At 42.9% G+C, this 15,078-nt stretch overlaps 1 protein-coding gene across 1 annotated transcript; it reads left to right on the top strand.

Annotated features, from left to right (window-relative positions):
* Positions 1 to 407: 407 nt before the first annotated feature.
* LOC130889764 (Fc receptor-like protein 2) lies at positions 408 to 14,647 on the top strand. The gene is made up of 8 exons (XM_057793687.1): positions 408 to 532; positions 1,828 to 1,848; positions 4,255 to 4,521; positions 4,737 to 5,018; positions 6,103 to 6,390; positions 6,770 to 7,048; positions 12,730 to 13,050; positions 14,304 to 14,647. The coding sequence occupies exons 1-8, from the start codon at positions 502 to 504 to the stop codon at positions 14,324 to 14,326; spliced, it is 1,512 nt and encodes a 503-aa protein (XP_057649670.1). The 5' UTR covers positions 408 to 501; the 3' UTR covers positions 14,327 to 14,647.
* The last annotated feature ends 431 nt before the right edge of the window (positions 14,648 to 15,078 follow it).

The raw sequence follows: 15,078 nt of genomic DNA, 5'->3' as shown, positions 1-15,078 counted from the left end.
TCTTTTTGGATCCCTAGAATACGCATACTGCCCCACAATAACGTGTAAAACCTGTCATTGTTTCTTTTCTCTATGAAGAGCAGTCAACTCAGGACTGGCAATGGTGTCACTTATTAAGAACTGCCTTTTGAGTGGTAATGGATATTTACTCTTTAAAACCACTCAGAACCTGATCTGAATCTTAGTGGGCCCAGAACTCCGTATTCTCTGTGAAGTCAAACATCATGGAAAGCGTATCTGGAAAAGGAAGGCACCCTGCGCATTAAGAGCTATTTTACACCAGTGCACAGATACCTTACCAACTTGGTAAAGAGGAAGGACATTTGCTTTTGCTGCATCCAATGGGTTGGGCTATGGACTGGTTGACAGACATTTTTGCCACTTCCCTTTTTCTGTTTAAGCAAGATCCCTTCTGAATCAGTGCTCTATCCTAGATCCAAAGTTCAGCTGCTCTGAAACGAGCTGCACCTGTCACGAAGGGAACTGCTTGTCTCTAGCCTCATGCTGCTGTGGTCACTGCTTCTGGCCCTTGGTACGTAGGATGCTGAAAAAGACCTGGGGTGCTACAGGGTAGAACTACCTCCATTGGGCATCCCTAGACACTCTTCCTGAGCATATGTCTCTCTCTCTGATGGGGTGTGGAGAGCTGGGTTTCTGCTTCTGATCCAGTACTGGCAGGTACGTTGCAAATGGGAGCTGAGCAAAGCAGGGTTCTCAGAATAAGGAAAAGACTCGTGCGTGTGTGTGTGTGTGTGTGTGGTGTCCTTACTAAAGGCTGGTGTTTTGTCTCTATTATTTCTGTTTGGTCTCTATGAAAACAGTAAATTTTCATTGAAAGGGCTTCAAAGAAGTTTTCTGTTGGAGTGGATACCACACACAGCCTACATAATTGACACCCTGAGGCCCGGACTCTACTTCAAGAGTAGACGTTTTTAGCTGAACTTTTATCTCCATAGACTTAGATAGTATATAGATTTTAAGCCTGATTAACCATAATGGATATCATAAAGCCCCCCCCCCCAGTAGTATGTCTAGAATGCTGAAGGAAGGAGAACTGATGCCAACGAAATATCAGCAGATCCTGTGTTTCTTTCGTGGCCCTTCCTGGTGTCTAGGATGCCCCTGTGTACATGATTTCTCTAAAGCAAAATAGTCTGGACAGTTAAAGACAGAGTCCCCAAACTGGCTATTCAATGCATACTGACCAGCCCTGAGATTATATAATACAAGTTGTATTATGTGAGTATATATATATATATATATATATATATATATATATATATAGTATCATATATACGTATAAATGTGTATGTACATACATACATACTTACATACACACACAATTAGAAGCTATAAATTTGAAAAAGCAGACACACACGACCATTAGAAACCATAAATTTGAAAAAGAGCAGAGAACATGTGGGAGGAGTTGGGGGAAGGAGAGGAAAGGGAGAAAAAGATGTAGTTATATTTTAATTTCAAAAAATAAAAATATTTAAATATTTAAAAGAAGGTGGAAGAGGAGGTAATAAATGAAGCTCTTGAAACACAAGCTTCTGGGAGTGCTTGCAATGTGCGAGGAACATAAAAATGAATCTTGGGTTCCATACGAGTATCATTTGTGAGTGGGAGAAAGAAGTATGAAATAAAGATGGGGAGAAATGATAGAGGAAATGAAGGAGGGGAGTTGAAAGGGGTAATGGGAGAAGGAAGAAACAGGAAGGAAAAGAGGAGGCAACACTCGGGAATCCTCAGAGGGCTAGAGCCTTTTTACAAAGTGTAAAGACCTTGGTCCTATGTAATCTCTCTGACTCTGTTCCCTTACAGCTCCTGTCGGAGTTCATTCCGGTAAGCAACTCTTCTCTTAATTCCTCTAGCTCTCTGGGACTCTTGGGCATGGGTGACCCTGCCTGGTGAAACCTCTTAGCAGAAAGCTGCAGGGGTCTAAGCCAGAACTGGGGTGAAGAGAAGGACCCAGCACCTCACTCACCACCCCATTGATTAGATGTGGTAGGGTGCACTGTGGCCCCACCATGTCCTGACTCCCTTAAAACAATGAATTAGTTCCTGTTTGCTGCTGACCCCTCAGAAGGAAAGAGAGTAATTGTGAAGGGAAAACCATCTGTGTAGTCACTGGGGAGAAAAGTCCTCATCCTCAACAGAAGCAGTGACTGAAAAGATATTTATAACAGAGAGGCAGCAAAAGGCTGAGAAGGTGTTCTGTAGAGGACATGAACACCCTTAGATCTCTACTGAGATGGAAGCAACCCAATGTCTAATGTATTTTTCTGTTTTTATTGGAATTTTAATATAATGAAATTAAGAAAACTGTAGCCTGGGAAATTAGACTTTCATCTTTGGTTAAGCCTTTGAGAACACATTCATTTTACTTTGTGCAGAGGAGAAGATGCTGTGTACTTAGGTTTGTAATTTTAAACAAGAATATTTTAAAATTACTTGGCAAGAGTGGGGGAGATCTCTTGAGCACTTTTGTCAGATCCGGTGAACTCTCAGAATTAGGATAAAATGTGCACATGTACACGGTTGCAGTCAATTTGAGGAAATACAGCTCTAAGGAAAATCTCAGAAATCAAGACCACTAACCCAAGTGTCTTGCAGTTAAATCCTTATTTCAGTCCCAGGGAAACCTGTTGCAACTTTTCTCTGTCACCTACTCCTTGTATCATTCTCAATTTGGTCTCATGAATTTTACATCTCACATATTTCTTTAATTAAACTGATTTTATTTCTAAAATATTCACCGGAAACTATTGTCTGGCCTCACCATATAGGAAAAAGAATATTGGTCTGTCACACCTGTTTACCAACCTTTATGCCCGACCGTCTACCTTTGTTTCCATTATCTTTCTAAGCCAGCGAAAGTTACACAGAAGTTACCATTACATTTGGTTAGTCACTTTGCCCTACTGAAACCATCTAAACGAGCATTTCCAACATGTCATATAGATATAGAGATGTGAACAAGGAAAAATGCATATGCAAGCAGAACATTGTGAAGGATGAGAAGGTGAAATGAGGATTTAGTTCAGTCAAGAGTACTGGCCTGGATAGAATGTGCAAGATCCTGAGTTTGAGCCCCAGAATCTCTCTGAAAGAGGGGGGCAAGCGGGGAAGGAAAGAAGGAAGGAAGGAAGGAAGGAAGGAAGGAAGGAAGGAAGGAAGGAAGGAAGGATCGCTATTAAGATTATCATCTTTATGATTTATGTTTTAGGAATATGTGTTTTCTTGTGACATATGCTTTAAGAAGTTCTCAGCATTTTTCATATACATCCTTATAGGTGTCACTCCAGGGATTAAAACCCTTAGCTATTTCCAAATGAATCTGGCCCCTGGGAGACAGAAGGACAAGCTGGGCAGGCGCCTAAACATCTCTTTTGTACTTATCTTGCCCTACACTTTGTTACCGAGCTAGTCATCAATACCGATAATCGCTGTCCCATAGGGAAAGCTATGGCTCAGCTTCTTCTTTATGGGGCTCCTACCAAGCATGACAATGATTTGCAGATGCCTCTGAGTTTTTAATAGACTCCAGAGACTTGGGGACGGAGATTTCAGAGATTGTGTCTCAGTGGCCCCGTTAGTTTCATCTTGGGAGAAGGACTTTCTGTAGCACCAAACAGGGTTTCTAAAGTAAGAGACAAGCAAAGGGAGTTAATAATGCCTGCCATGGAGGACCTGAGGCCATGTCACTAGGTATAAGGAGATACAATTGGAATCTTCTAGTCAGGGGGTGGGGAGAAAGAATGCTGAGGCTTGAACCCAGGGTCTTGTACATGAAGGTAAGGAACTCCACCACTAAGTTGTCTATACACCGCCCTGTTTGTTTATCGTGAAGTCTAGGGTCTTACTAAATCACACAAGCTCACCCTAAACTTAATCTGTAGCTTTGAAACTGTGACTTACCCACCTCAATTTCATTAATAACATTAATTCCAGACCTGTGCTCTCTTACTTAGCTAGTAAACTCATTTTAAATCCATATTTGGTACAGCTGTTGGGAGCTGAAGAAAACAACATAAAATCTATTAACAGACATCCAAAATGCTTGTTTGGGGAAAAGTGTCACTTAGTGAAATAGAGCTCACTCTGCTGAGCCAGAAAGTTAGTAAAGCCAGCGGGTCCCCAGACGCTGCAGGTCCCCAGCTTCTAGACGGATGTAGAGCCTCTCCCTTCCCAAAGGCATCCAGACAGGGTCAGCATTATTAACTCTCTGCCTTCTTGTTTTCTGTGTAGACTGGTTGAGCATCAGCCTGCCACACCGTGCGTATGAAGGAGACCATGTAACTATAAGCTGCACGGGGGAAAAGAACCATGATATAAGGAGACTGAAGTACTTCAAGGATGGATCTCACATAGCTACTTACAGCAGTGCTTCGAGCTACACCATTGCAAATGCGAGGTTCAGTGACCGTGGCTCCTATTTCTGTAAGGCAGATAGGAAACTTTTCCTATTTGTAGACATAACAGAAGAAACAAGACATGTGTGGCTTGATATCCGAGGTAGGGGATCATTCCTTGAGAGGATATGTCTAGGAAGGAGAATGCCTGTTGTAGGAAAGCCGGGATACAAGGCATATGACAACTACCCAGGGATGGATAAACGGGGGTGGGCTGCCTGTTCTGGGGTATGGATGTGTGTGTCGTACTCATTGGGCACTTCTAGAGGACTGTGCAGTCTGCTAATAACAAGTGGTCTCTTTGGATTTTCCCTCCAGAGCTGTTTCCAGCACCAGGGCTGACAGTCAGCTCCCTGCAGCCCACAGAGGGGAGGTCAGTGACCCTGTCCTGCAACACCTGGCTCCCTTCAGATAGGGCAAGCACCCAGTTACGCTATTCCTTCTTCAAAGATGGCCACGCTCTGCAGTCGGGTGGGAGTTCACCAACATTTACGATCTCAGCAATATGGAAAGAAGACTCAGGAAATTACTGGTGTGAGGCAATGACAGCGTCTCACAGTGTCTCGAAGCAGAGTCGCCGGTCCTATATAGATGTGGAGAGTGAGCATCATTGAGTTGGGCCGATGGGGCTAAGTCAGGCACGGAGAGCAGGTCCCCATCAGAGTACAGGCTCTTCCTTATCCCTGAGGTTGAAAGCTACTGTGACTCACTGGGGCTCTTGAACACTAATTTTCCAATGACTTTCCCCTCCCCTTCAGAAAAGTAACAATAGTAATTTTACTCAGAAAACCAAGAGGTCAAGGAAGTAGAGCCTCTGTCTATGAGGAGAGACCCCTAGTTAAGAGGTGGTGCAAAGAAGGCACGAATAACGACATTTGAAACGACAATAACAGCCTGCTACTTATAAAAGAAATTGCTATATTTCAGATCACCTGCAGTGATGTTGTAGCTCTCTCCGACTTTCACAATCAGAAAACAGGAGACAGAAAGATTTGTCATGTGCATGATGCTGTGGACGCTTTGTCCTCACAGTGGCCTGGGGAATAGTTTTATGAGTAGCGCCTGTAAAATGGGTACTGTGAGTCCCCCCACTTTACAGATGAAGGAGACTTACCTGGTCAACATATGGCCCTGGGATTTAAATGTGGTTGCTCCAGCCCCAGGACGCGTACTTTTAAGTACTTTGCAGCACTTCCTCTCCAGCATCACTAGTGGGCACTGCTGAGCAGTACTGGGGTGAGAGACTGCCTGATGGCTACATCTCAGCTAATCTCATGAGAACTCTGTGAGGTTACTAGGATTATCCAAAAGCCAGTGAGAAAAGCTGAGAATTAGAGATCTAGATTTAGATTCTGCAGCTACTAAAGGGCAGAACTTTCTCGTTTATGCCACTCCAGTCTCTCTCTCCTACTGCCTCAAGTCACAAGGAAGTCAAGAGAAGGCAGAACGCTGTGGTATTTGGACACGAGAGCGGACAGGGAAAAGGACAGGAAGTGCGGGATAGGATTGTTATTAAGCATCAGAGTAGCCCTGTGAAATGCCCGTCAGTATGCTCCATTCCCAGGCAGCAGGGTGGACTCTCAGTTCCATATATAGACCCGCCGTAATTCCCAGTAGGAGGTACTGGACCCCTCCCATCCGGAATTTCCCCACCAAGTCCTTAACAATTGTCTTCTGTTCATAGGGATCCCTGTGTCTCAAGTCTCCATGGAGATCCAGTCTCCAAGGGACTGCGGAGTTGAAGGGCAGACACTGGTCCTTGTCTGTTCTGTGGCTAAAGGCACCGGGCTCATAATGTACTCCTGGCACAGAGAGGACACAGAGGAAAGTGTGGGGAGGAAAAGCCAGCGTTCCCAGAGAGTCGAGCTGGAGATCACTACTGTCAGAGAAAGTCACGCAGGGGGTTACTACTGCACTGCTGACAACAGCTACGGCCTCGTCCAGAGTGCTGTAGTGAACGTCACAGTAAAAGGTAAGCAGCCTTCCCAATAGGGACCTGGTAACTCTCAGCTGGGGATGTTCGAAGATGTGACACGGTACAAGGAAGGCATGAAGAGACTGGGAAGCCGCCGGAACACAGCATGGGGGGGGGGGGGGGAACGGGTTGATGGTGGAGGTAAAAGTGGCAACAGTGACAAAGGAACTGAGAGAGGGCACCGGGATGGAACACGAGGCAGATTGTGTGGTATAGTTAGAGGCTTGCCCTCCAGAATTTTCATCAATGCATAGCTGCTCTGCTGGATCCTCCCCTGGAGGATTAGGCCGAGAGTGAGATGTTGGGAAAGAACTTGAATGAAGACAAATTAGGCTGTGAGTCATACCACCCTCTGACCCTCTACTGTGCTGGCCAGTTCCAGTGTGGCACCCTCTCCTCTCCATCAGTGTTCCTGGGGTGCTGCCCTTCACTGGGGATGTGGTGGAGCTTCAGTGTGAAGACAAGAGAGCATCTCCTCCCATTCTGTACCGGTTTTATCATGAAAATATCACTCTGGGCAACATCTCAACACCTTCTGGAGGAAAAGCATCCTTTAAAATCACTCTGACTACGGGACATTCTGGGAACTACTCCTGTGAGGCTGACAATGCCTGGGGGACAAAGCGCAGTGAGGTGGTACTACTCAATGTCACAGGTAGGACAACGGAATGTCTCATTCCAAGGTGCAATTTGCAGTATGCCAAGCCACGACTTTTTTCCTTTTCCTTGTACTCTCCCACTCTCCCGGGCATCGGAGCTCCACTGAGGGACCGTATTTACCCCCAGTTTTGCTTTCCAATTTTAACAACAGCATCTCTGCCCGCTGCCTGTCTTTCCTGTCTGCTCTTCCTTGAATCACATGTGTGTAAAATCGGGGGTTGGACCAGAGTAAGGGGCGGGCTAGGTGAAGCATGGTGAGAGAAAACAGATGTCCACAGAAAAAGAGAATGTTCCTGTACCCTCAAGCTCAGTGGGTCTTTCTCTGAGTGACTGCGGAGCTTCCTCCAGCCCTTAGTTAAGAACAAAAATAAAAAGCCCACAAAAAAGACTCCCAGATTTATTTATTTATTTATTCATTCCTTCCTTCCTTCCTTCCTTCCTTCCTTCCTTCCTTCCTTCCTTCCTTCCTTCCTTCCTGTTTTTTACTAAGATTGCATCACTTAATTTTAGTAGCAATATAATTATTACACAAATAAAGAAATAAAATTTAAATTAAGCAGCTTGTCCAAGGTTACTTAATAGGAGTGCCATGAGCAGACACAAAGATGACACTAAACTTTGTAAGACTTTGCCACTGTGCAAATAGGTCTGGATGGTTGTGTGATCTTTCTTCTTCTTCTTTAATCCATTGTTGGAGAGAATTTTCACTCACAAGTTTCCTAAAATGAAACATTACTGAGTTTCCCTTAGAAGCCCTTCTTAGTTATCATAGGCAGTAGCTTTATATGACTTGCTAATATTTTATTTCAAATGTTTGCACCTGCATGTTAGTGCTAGCTATCAAACTCAGGACTTCAAGCATGCTAAGCACATGCTTTGTCCCCTTGTATCCTATTAATACATTAGTTTTTGTTGTTGTTGTTCTTAGTTAGGGATGCATAAGCTTTGTAAGAATGGTTTCAAGGAAGTTCCACAAATTCTGTGTTGAGAAATTTATAACGACATTTAAATTATCTACTACTTGAAGTCTTTGCAACTAGCCAAAGATTCTGAGTCCAGTAGACTATTGCTTCTACTGTCAATTTTTTTCATTAATTAGCTTTTTCAATATTTTCGCTTAAATATCACCTTTTATTCAAAATGTTCAGTTGCAGCATTTTTTAAATTAAATTTTTTAAAATTAAATTTTTTAGTTGAATTGTTTTAAATTTATTTATTTATTAAAAATTTCCACCTCCTCCCATTTCCCTCCCACTCCCCCTCCCTCTCCCCCTCCCTCTCCAGTCCTAAGGGCAGTCAGGGTTTCCTGCCCTGTGGGAAGTCCAAGGTCCTCCCCCCTCCATCCAGGTCTAGGAAGGTGAGCATCCAAACAGACTAGTCTCCCACAAGGCCAGTCCATGCAGTAGAATCAAAACTCAGTGCCATTGTCCTTGGCTTCTCAGTCAGCCCTCATTGTCAGCCACATTCAGAAAGTCTAGTTTGATCACATGCTCCATCAGTCCCAGTCCAGCTGGCCTTGGTGAGCTCCTATTAGATCAGTCCCATTGTCTCAGTGGGTGGACGTACTCATGGTCCTGACTTTCTTGCTCATGTTCTCCATCCTTCTGCTCCTCATTTGGACCTTGGGAGCTCAGTCCAGTGCTCCAATGTGGGTCTCTGTCTCTATCTCCATCCATCACCGGATGGATGTTCTATGGTGATATGCAAGATATTCATCAGTGTGGCTGTAGGATAAAGTTAGCACCGGCACCCTCTCCTCTACTGCCCACGGAACTAGTTAGGGAAATCGCCTTGGCCACCTGGGAACTCCTCTAGAGTCAAGACTCTAGCCAACCCTAAAATGACTTCCTTGGTTAGGATACCTTCTTCCCTGCTCCCATATCCACCCTTCCTCCATCTCAATTATCCCATTCCCCAAAGCTCTCCCCAATCCTCCCCTTCTCCCATCTCTCTCCCCATCTCCCATTCTCCCCAATCCACCCCCACCCCCTGCTCCCAAATTTTGCCCGATGATCTTGTCAACTTCTATTACCCAGAAGGATAAATATATGTTTTCCTTTGGGTTCACCTTCTTATTTAGCTTCTCTAGGGTCACGAACTATAGGCTCAATGTCCTTTGTTTATGGCTAGAATACGCTTGTTAGTGAGTACATACCATAATCCTCTTTTTGGGTCTGGGTTACCTCACTGAGAATAGTGTTTTCTATTTCCACCCATTTGCATGCAAAGTTCAAGATATCATTGTCTTTTACTGCTGAGTAGAACTCTAAAGTATATATGTGCCACACCTTCTTTATCCATTCTTCTATTGAGGGGCACCTAGGTTGTTTCCAGGTTCTGGCTATTACAAATAGTGCTGCTATGAACATAGTTGAACAAATGCTTTTGTAGTATGATTGGGCATCTCTTGGGTATATTCCCAAGAGTGGAATTGCTGGATCTTGAGGTAGGTTGACTCCCAGTTTCCTGAGAAACCTCCACACTGATTTCCAAAGTGGTTGCACAAGTTTGCAGTTCCACCAACAATGGATGAGAGTCCCCCTTACTCCAAAACCTCTCCAGCATAGGCTATCATTGGTGTTTTTGATTTTAGCCATTCTGAGAGGTGTAAGATGATCTCTCAAAGACGTTTTGATTTGTATTTCTCTGATCGCTAAGGAGGTTGAGCATGACCTTAAGTGTCTTTTGGCCATTTGAACTTCTTCTGTTGAGAATTCTCTGTTCAGTTCAGTATCCCATTTTTTTAATTAGAGTTTTAATGTCTAGTTTCTTGAGTTCTTTATATATTCTGGAGACCAGACCTTTGATGCGGGATTAGTGAGGATCTTCTCCCATTCAGTAGGTTGCTTTTTTGTCTTAATGACAGTGTTATAACTTTAAAACAAACACTGTTTTACTACAGGGCTATTATTGTTAGAAGATGACTGTGTCGGTAGGATCCTTGTAGCATACATATGAGGACCTGTGTTTGGGTCCTCACTACTCACCTGGGCATAGCTGTCTCAGGGAATGGAGACAGGATGACCGTGGGGGTTTGCTGGCTGCCAGACTAGCTGAAAAAATGCCAAGGCAGGGTTTCTGTGGAAGATCCTATCTCCAGAGAAGAAATAGGAAGAAGAATGTGGAAGAGACTCAGTGTCCTTCTCTCGCTTCCTTATGCACACATACACTGTATACACACGTATGTCACATTCGGCTCCCCATAAAACAGTGTATGTGTTTTGTCCCTCAAAGATGAGCAAAATATAGGAAAGCCTATATTTTCAAATTTATCATAGACTCTTGAGCATTATGTCTGGTTTTAGTTTCTACTGTGTGACTATGTTCTCTCCTCATTTTCAATATGCCCGTACAGTCCCCTTTTCTCACCAGATTTACCAGTGGTCTTTCTATGGTACAGTTCTTTATTAAAAGTTCAGATTTCTTTTATATCTTTTACTTTTCAAGTCAATATAATTTTATTATTTCAAAGTATTTTTCTAATTCATTTACTTCTTTTTCATCTTAGAAACAAATGTACTTAAAACTAAGTACAACTTTTATCTCATTAAAAAAATTTGGCATATGATGTTTTCATTTGCTTATTGTCTGCATATGTGTAATGTGGTTTCTTAATTATTTTGTAAAAAGAACTTAAAATTTCTTATAAATGAATTTATATCAATCCTTTATTTAGATATTCCTTTGTTTTTATATTTAGCATTTATTAAAATCCCATGTTCTTATATTTAGTATTTATTAAAATGTAGCATGTAGAAATTTTACTTCATAGAAATTACTGAAACTTGGTTGATGGGCTTACATGTTAGTTAATGCATATTTTCTCTGTGAAACAAAAAAAATGTCATTTTTGTGTTTTGGGAGTAAATTAAGGATTTTTTCTTTGATTTAAATTACTTTCTTCATTTAGTCTTATACTTCAGTCTCTTTAGTCTTATAGGCATTTGAAGTCACTACTCTATCAAGTTTTGAGAAATACATTTTTTTTAGACAGGCCCTCGCTATTCAGCCCTGACTGACCTGGAACTCACCACGTAAACTAGGCTGGACTCAAACTCACAGAGATCATCTGGCTTTTGCCTCCCAAGTGCTGGGGTAGAAGGTGGTGTCTAGCTTAGAAGAGCATTCTTGCTATTGCCTGCAACTTTCCTGGTCTGCCTGCCTGTTTATTACCTGTATTGCTCTCTGTCTTTTTCAGGGATCTCGCCAAGATCTGAGTAGTTGTAAGACAGGATATGCTGACTGCAAATGATGAAAATTCCCTCTGATTGACCTACCTCCTCCTCAAAGTGATGCCAACAGGAAATCAGTAGTGGTGTAGTTTTCTGTAGCCTGGGGATCCATGCACTCTCTCCTCTTCATTCCTCTACCATCTTCTTTCACAGACAAGCAAAGTTGGCCACTGACAGTGTTAAGCTTATAGCTGAACTTTATCCTAGAGATCTCAGAAAAAGAACAATCCTGAGTTTAAAGCCCCTCTGGACTATGTAAAAGATCTGTATCAAAATAATCTAATGGTCATGGCTATAACCCCAACATTTTGTGGGAGGTTGAGGCAGGAAAGTCACTGTGAGTTCAAGGCAAGACTGGACTTCATAGGAAGGAGAGAGAGAGAGAGAGAGAGAGAGAGAGAGAGAGAGAGAGAGAGTCCCTTTCTAATTTCTAATGACTTCAATTTTTTTTTTTTTAAAAAAGAAGGCTGGGCATGATGGGTAACATATACGAAAGGCAAAAGGATTGCTTGAAGTTCAAGATCAGTCTGGGAAATATAGTGACACTCCAATCTCAACAAAGTAAAATACCAAAGTAAGCAGAGACAGGCTGCACCAATATGTTCATCTACCCTCTGCAGAGAAAATGAAATGGGCCTTTGACTGGCAAAGTCAACAATGAAGTATGGAACATTTTTTTAAAAAAACACAAAACAGACAAAGTAGGCCATTTTCCATTGTACCCCTCAGTCTCTATCATTAGAGAAGATTTAATTATATCTCTCTGTGCTTTTAAGATTTTTTTTTTGAATTCATGCATCTCTGTGTTTCAGAGTGTGAGCAAAAAATCTTTTCCAGGCCCACTTAATGGGAACATTGTTGATGTGAGATGGTGGGAAGGATAAAAGGACAGCAAGGCAAAGCCAGACTCTAAGCTCTCACCTTTAGCAACTCCTTACATGACTTCGTTTCCTTTCCTGTTGCCATGACAAAAACACTTGATAAAAGTGACTTAAAGGAAAAAGGTTTCTCTTGGCTAACAGTTCAAGGGTCATGGTGAAGAAATCAAGGCAAGGGGTACTTGAAGCATCTGGTCATATCACGTCTATAATCATCAGAGTCATGAACATTTGTACATAATCAACTTTCTCCTTTTTATACAGTCAGGGATCCCAGCCTGGTGAATACTAGAACCTACAGTGGGCCAGTCTTCCTAGTGCAACTAACCTAATTCATAGTATTCCACAGTCATGGTCACAAGCCAACTTAATTTAGATAATCCCTGATGAATGGGGCCTGAAGACTCTTCTTTTAGGTGATTCCAGCTACTGTCAATCAACAATTAACATTAACTAAGACTGTACCCCTGTCCCACTCCCCAACTGCTGTGGAGATTGGGGTACACGGAAGCTGCCTGACTACCGTATGCAAGTTTTTAATGTACTTTCACTCATTCTGTTTACAGAGCCCCCACCCAAAGTACGTCTGGTGAATGGTCCCCACCGCTGTGAAGGACGTGTAGAGGTCGAACAGGAAGGACGCTGGGGCACGGTGTGTGATGATGGCTGGGACATGAAGGATGTGGCTGTGGTATGCCGAGAGCTAGGCTGTGGAGCAGCCAAGCACACACCTATAGCCATGTTGTATCCACCAGTAGTTGATGAAGCTCTGCCCGTGCTCATCCAGGTAGCCCTGTGCAATGGGACGGAAAAGACCCTGGCTGAATGTGACCAGGTGGAGACCTTTGATTGTGGACATGATGAAGATGCTGGAGCTGTGTGTGAAGGTGGGTGATGATGGAGCTGACATGGTCCTGAGCCCCTCCGTAGGCTACCATCGTCTGCTTTCCTTTCTGTACCTGTTCTCCAGTAGAATGCACCAAGGACAACATAGTCAGACCACATTAAGTTGTCCCTGAACTATTATAAAAAAGACCATCTTAGCCGGGCGATGGTGGCGCACGCCTTTAATCCCAACACTCGGGAGGCAGAGGCAGGCGGATCTCTGTGAGTTCGAGACCAGCCTGGTCTACAGAGCTAGTTCCAGGACAGGCTCCAAAACCACAGAGAAACCCTGTCTCGAAAAACCAAAAAAAAAAAAAAAAAAAAAAAAAAAAGACCATCTCGAGTGCTAGTATTTTTTATCCTTATTGGTCATCTTAAAAGATAAAGACATTAGTATTTTTATGGTTGTGAGTTGGAGCAAAATATGAAGCATCAATTTTTACGGTTTGGGAGGTTTTAGTCAGGGTGACACTGCTTCCATTATTGTGAAATCTTTTCAACTCTTCTGAGTTCTTTCCTTAGCAGCCTTATCCACTCGAATAAAGCTCTGAATTCTGGGAGGACAGGCTGATGGGTTGTGTCGTACAGATATTGGTGGCCCACAAAGTCAGGCCAGGAATCAGGCCATTAAAAGGCAAAGATCCAGAGGGTCAGAGCAAAATGAAATCTGAGGACTGCTGCAAATGTCCATATCTCCATAGAGCCTGTGACTAGAGAGGAAGTTGGGGACACTGTCCTCCTCAGCCTTAGCCCACTGAGCTAGAATGGCCTTTTGTAAAAAGAGAAGTCCTTAGAACTACTGGGTCCATGCCCATTGCAAGGCGTTTGTAAAGATCACAGATCCTTCAAGGTAATGAAATCAGGACCAGGTTCTGCAGAGCCCATGGGACCTGGAGTCTGCTACACAGAGCCTTTGAGGTTGGCATCCCCCATGTACCAGCCTAGAAGTAACAAGTTCTCTATGGTTCATCATCTTTGTCAGAAAAGTGTGACTTCTAGTCCAACACCCTTTCTGAGTCAAGATAAAATCAGGATTTCACACATTCATGAGGCTTTTTGGTAAAAGTCCATGTGTAGGAAGAAGAAACCTCAGGGATTGATTTGGGATGGTTGCGACAAGATGTAGGTGGCTTCTGGGGTTCAAGCTGGCTTCTGTCCTTGTTCTCACACATTTCCTTAGAAAATGTGGTGAATGTGTCTGCACAGTTCTTTGCCGGACCTCTGCATATGACCTCCTCTCACTCCCTCTACACAGTGGTCTTGCCTAGCATTTCCTGAAGATCTAATGAGACAACACTGGACCTCCTCTTCTCTGCATTTGGGCCTCACCATCCTAATAGTCTGTCGTTTCCGCTGGACTTCAAGACTTCATTTGTGACTCATTTGATTTCAAGAGAACTCAAAATGATTCTGCTCTGAGCCAATTCTGCTCTAAGTTCTAACAGCACTAAAGAAAGTCCAAGTTCCCAAGCCCCTGGAAGTCAAGTTTCTTCTATATTCCTCTTTGAGCATATGAAGAGGTGGGCACAAGTGAGAATCACATGTGCCTGGGCCTTCCGTCTGATATGATAGAATGTGGTCAAATAAAGTACATACAATAAAATAATCCGTCAGTGATTTCATTTCTTGATTTGGGAAGAAACTAGCTTTAAAAAAATCTTTATAAGCCATTTGCTTAAGTTATAGATGTAAATCAAAAAATTTTTAAGATGATATATAGAAAAGTTAGACAAAAGTCACATTTTCAGAAGTAACTGATATTTACCAAAAGGGATTGTGTAAAGTAATACGTACAGATGGATGATGTGGGATTCCCCTTCGTATGCTGTGAATATGTTTTATTGCCATTGGTTAATAAAAAAAAACTGCTTTTGGCCAATGACTTAACAGAGCAAAGCCAGGTGGGAAATCCAAACAGAGATGTAGAGAGAGAGGAGGCAGAGTCAGAGAGAAGCCATGTAGCTGCTGCAGAAGACAGATACTGGATGTCAGACAGAACCTTACACATAGTCCACAATTACATGGCAATA

Source organism: Chionomys nivalis, chromosome 18, assembly GCF_950005125.1.
Source record: "Chionomys nivalis chromosome 18, mChiNiv1.1, whole genome shotgun sequence".
In the NCBI taxonomy this organism is placed as follows: Eukaryota; Metazoa; Chordata; class Mammalia; order Rodentia; family Cricetidae; genus Chionomys; species Chionomys nivalis.
Note: the sequence above shows the minus strand (reverse complement) of the source record. Positions and strands in the feature narration are given on the sequence as shown.

Bases quoted from the DNA above. Each gene is read 5' to 3' on its own strand.
- LOC130889764 (XM_057793687.1), top strand. From the start codon at position 502: ATGCTGCTGTGGTCACTGCTTCTGGCCCTTG. The intron at 533-1,827 runs GTACGTAGGATG...GTTCCCTTACAG, and splicing joins GTCACTGCTTCTGGCCCTTG to CTCCTGTCGGAGTTCATTCC. The intron at 13,051-14,303 runs GTGGGTGATGAT...CCCTCTACACAG, and splicing joins TGCTGGAGCTGTGTGTGAAG to TGGTCTTGCCTAGCATTTCC.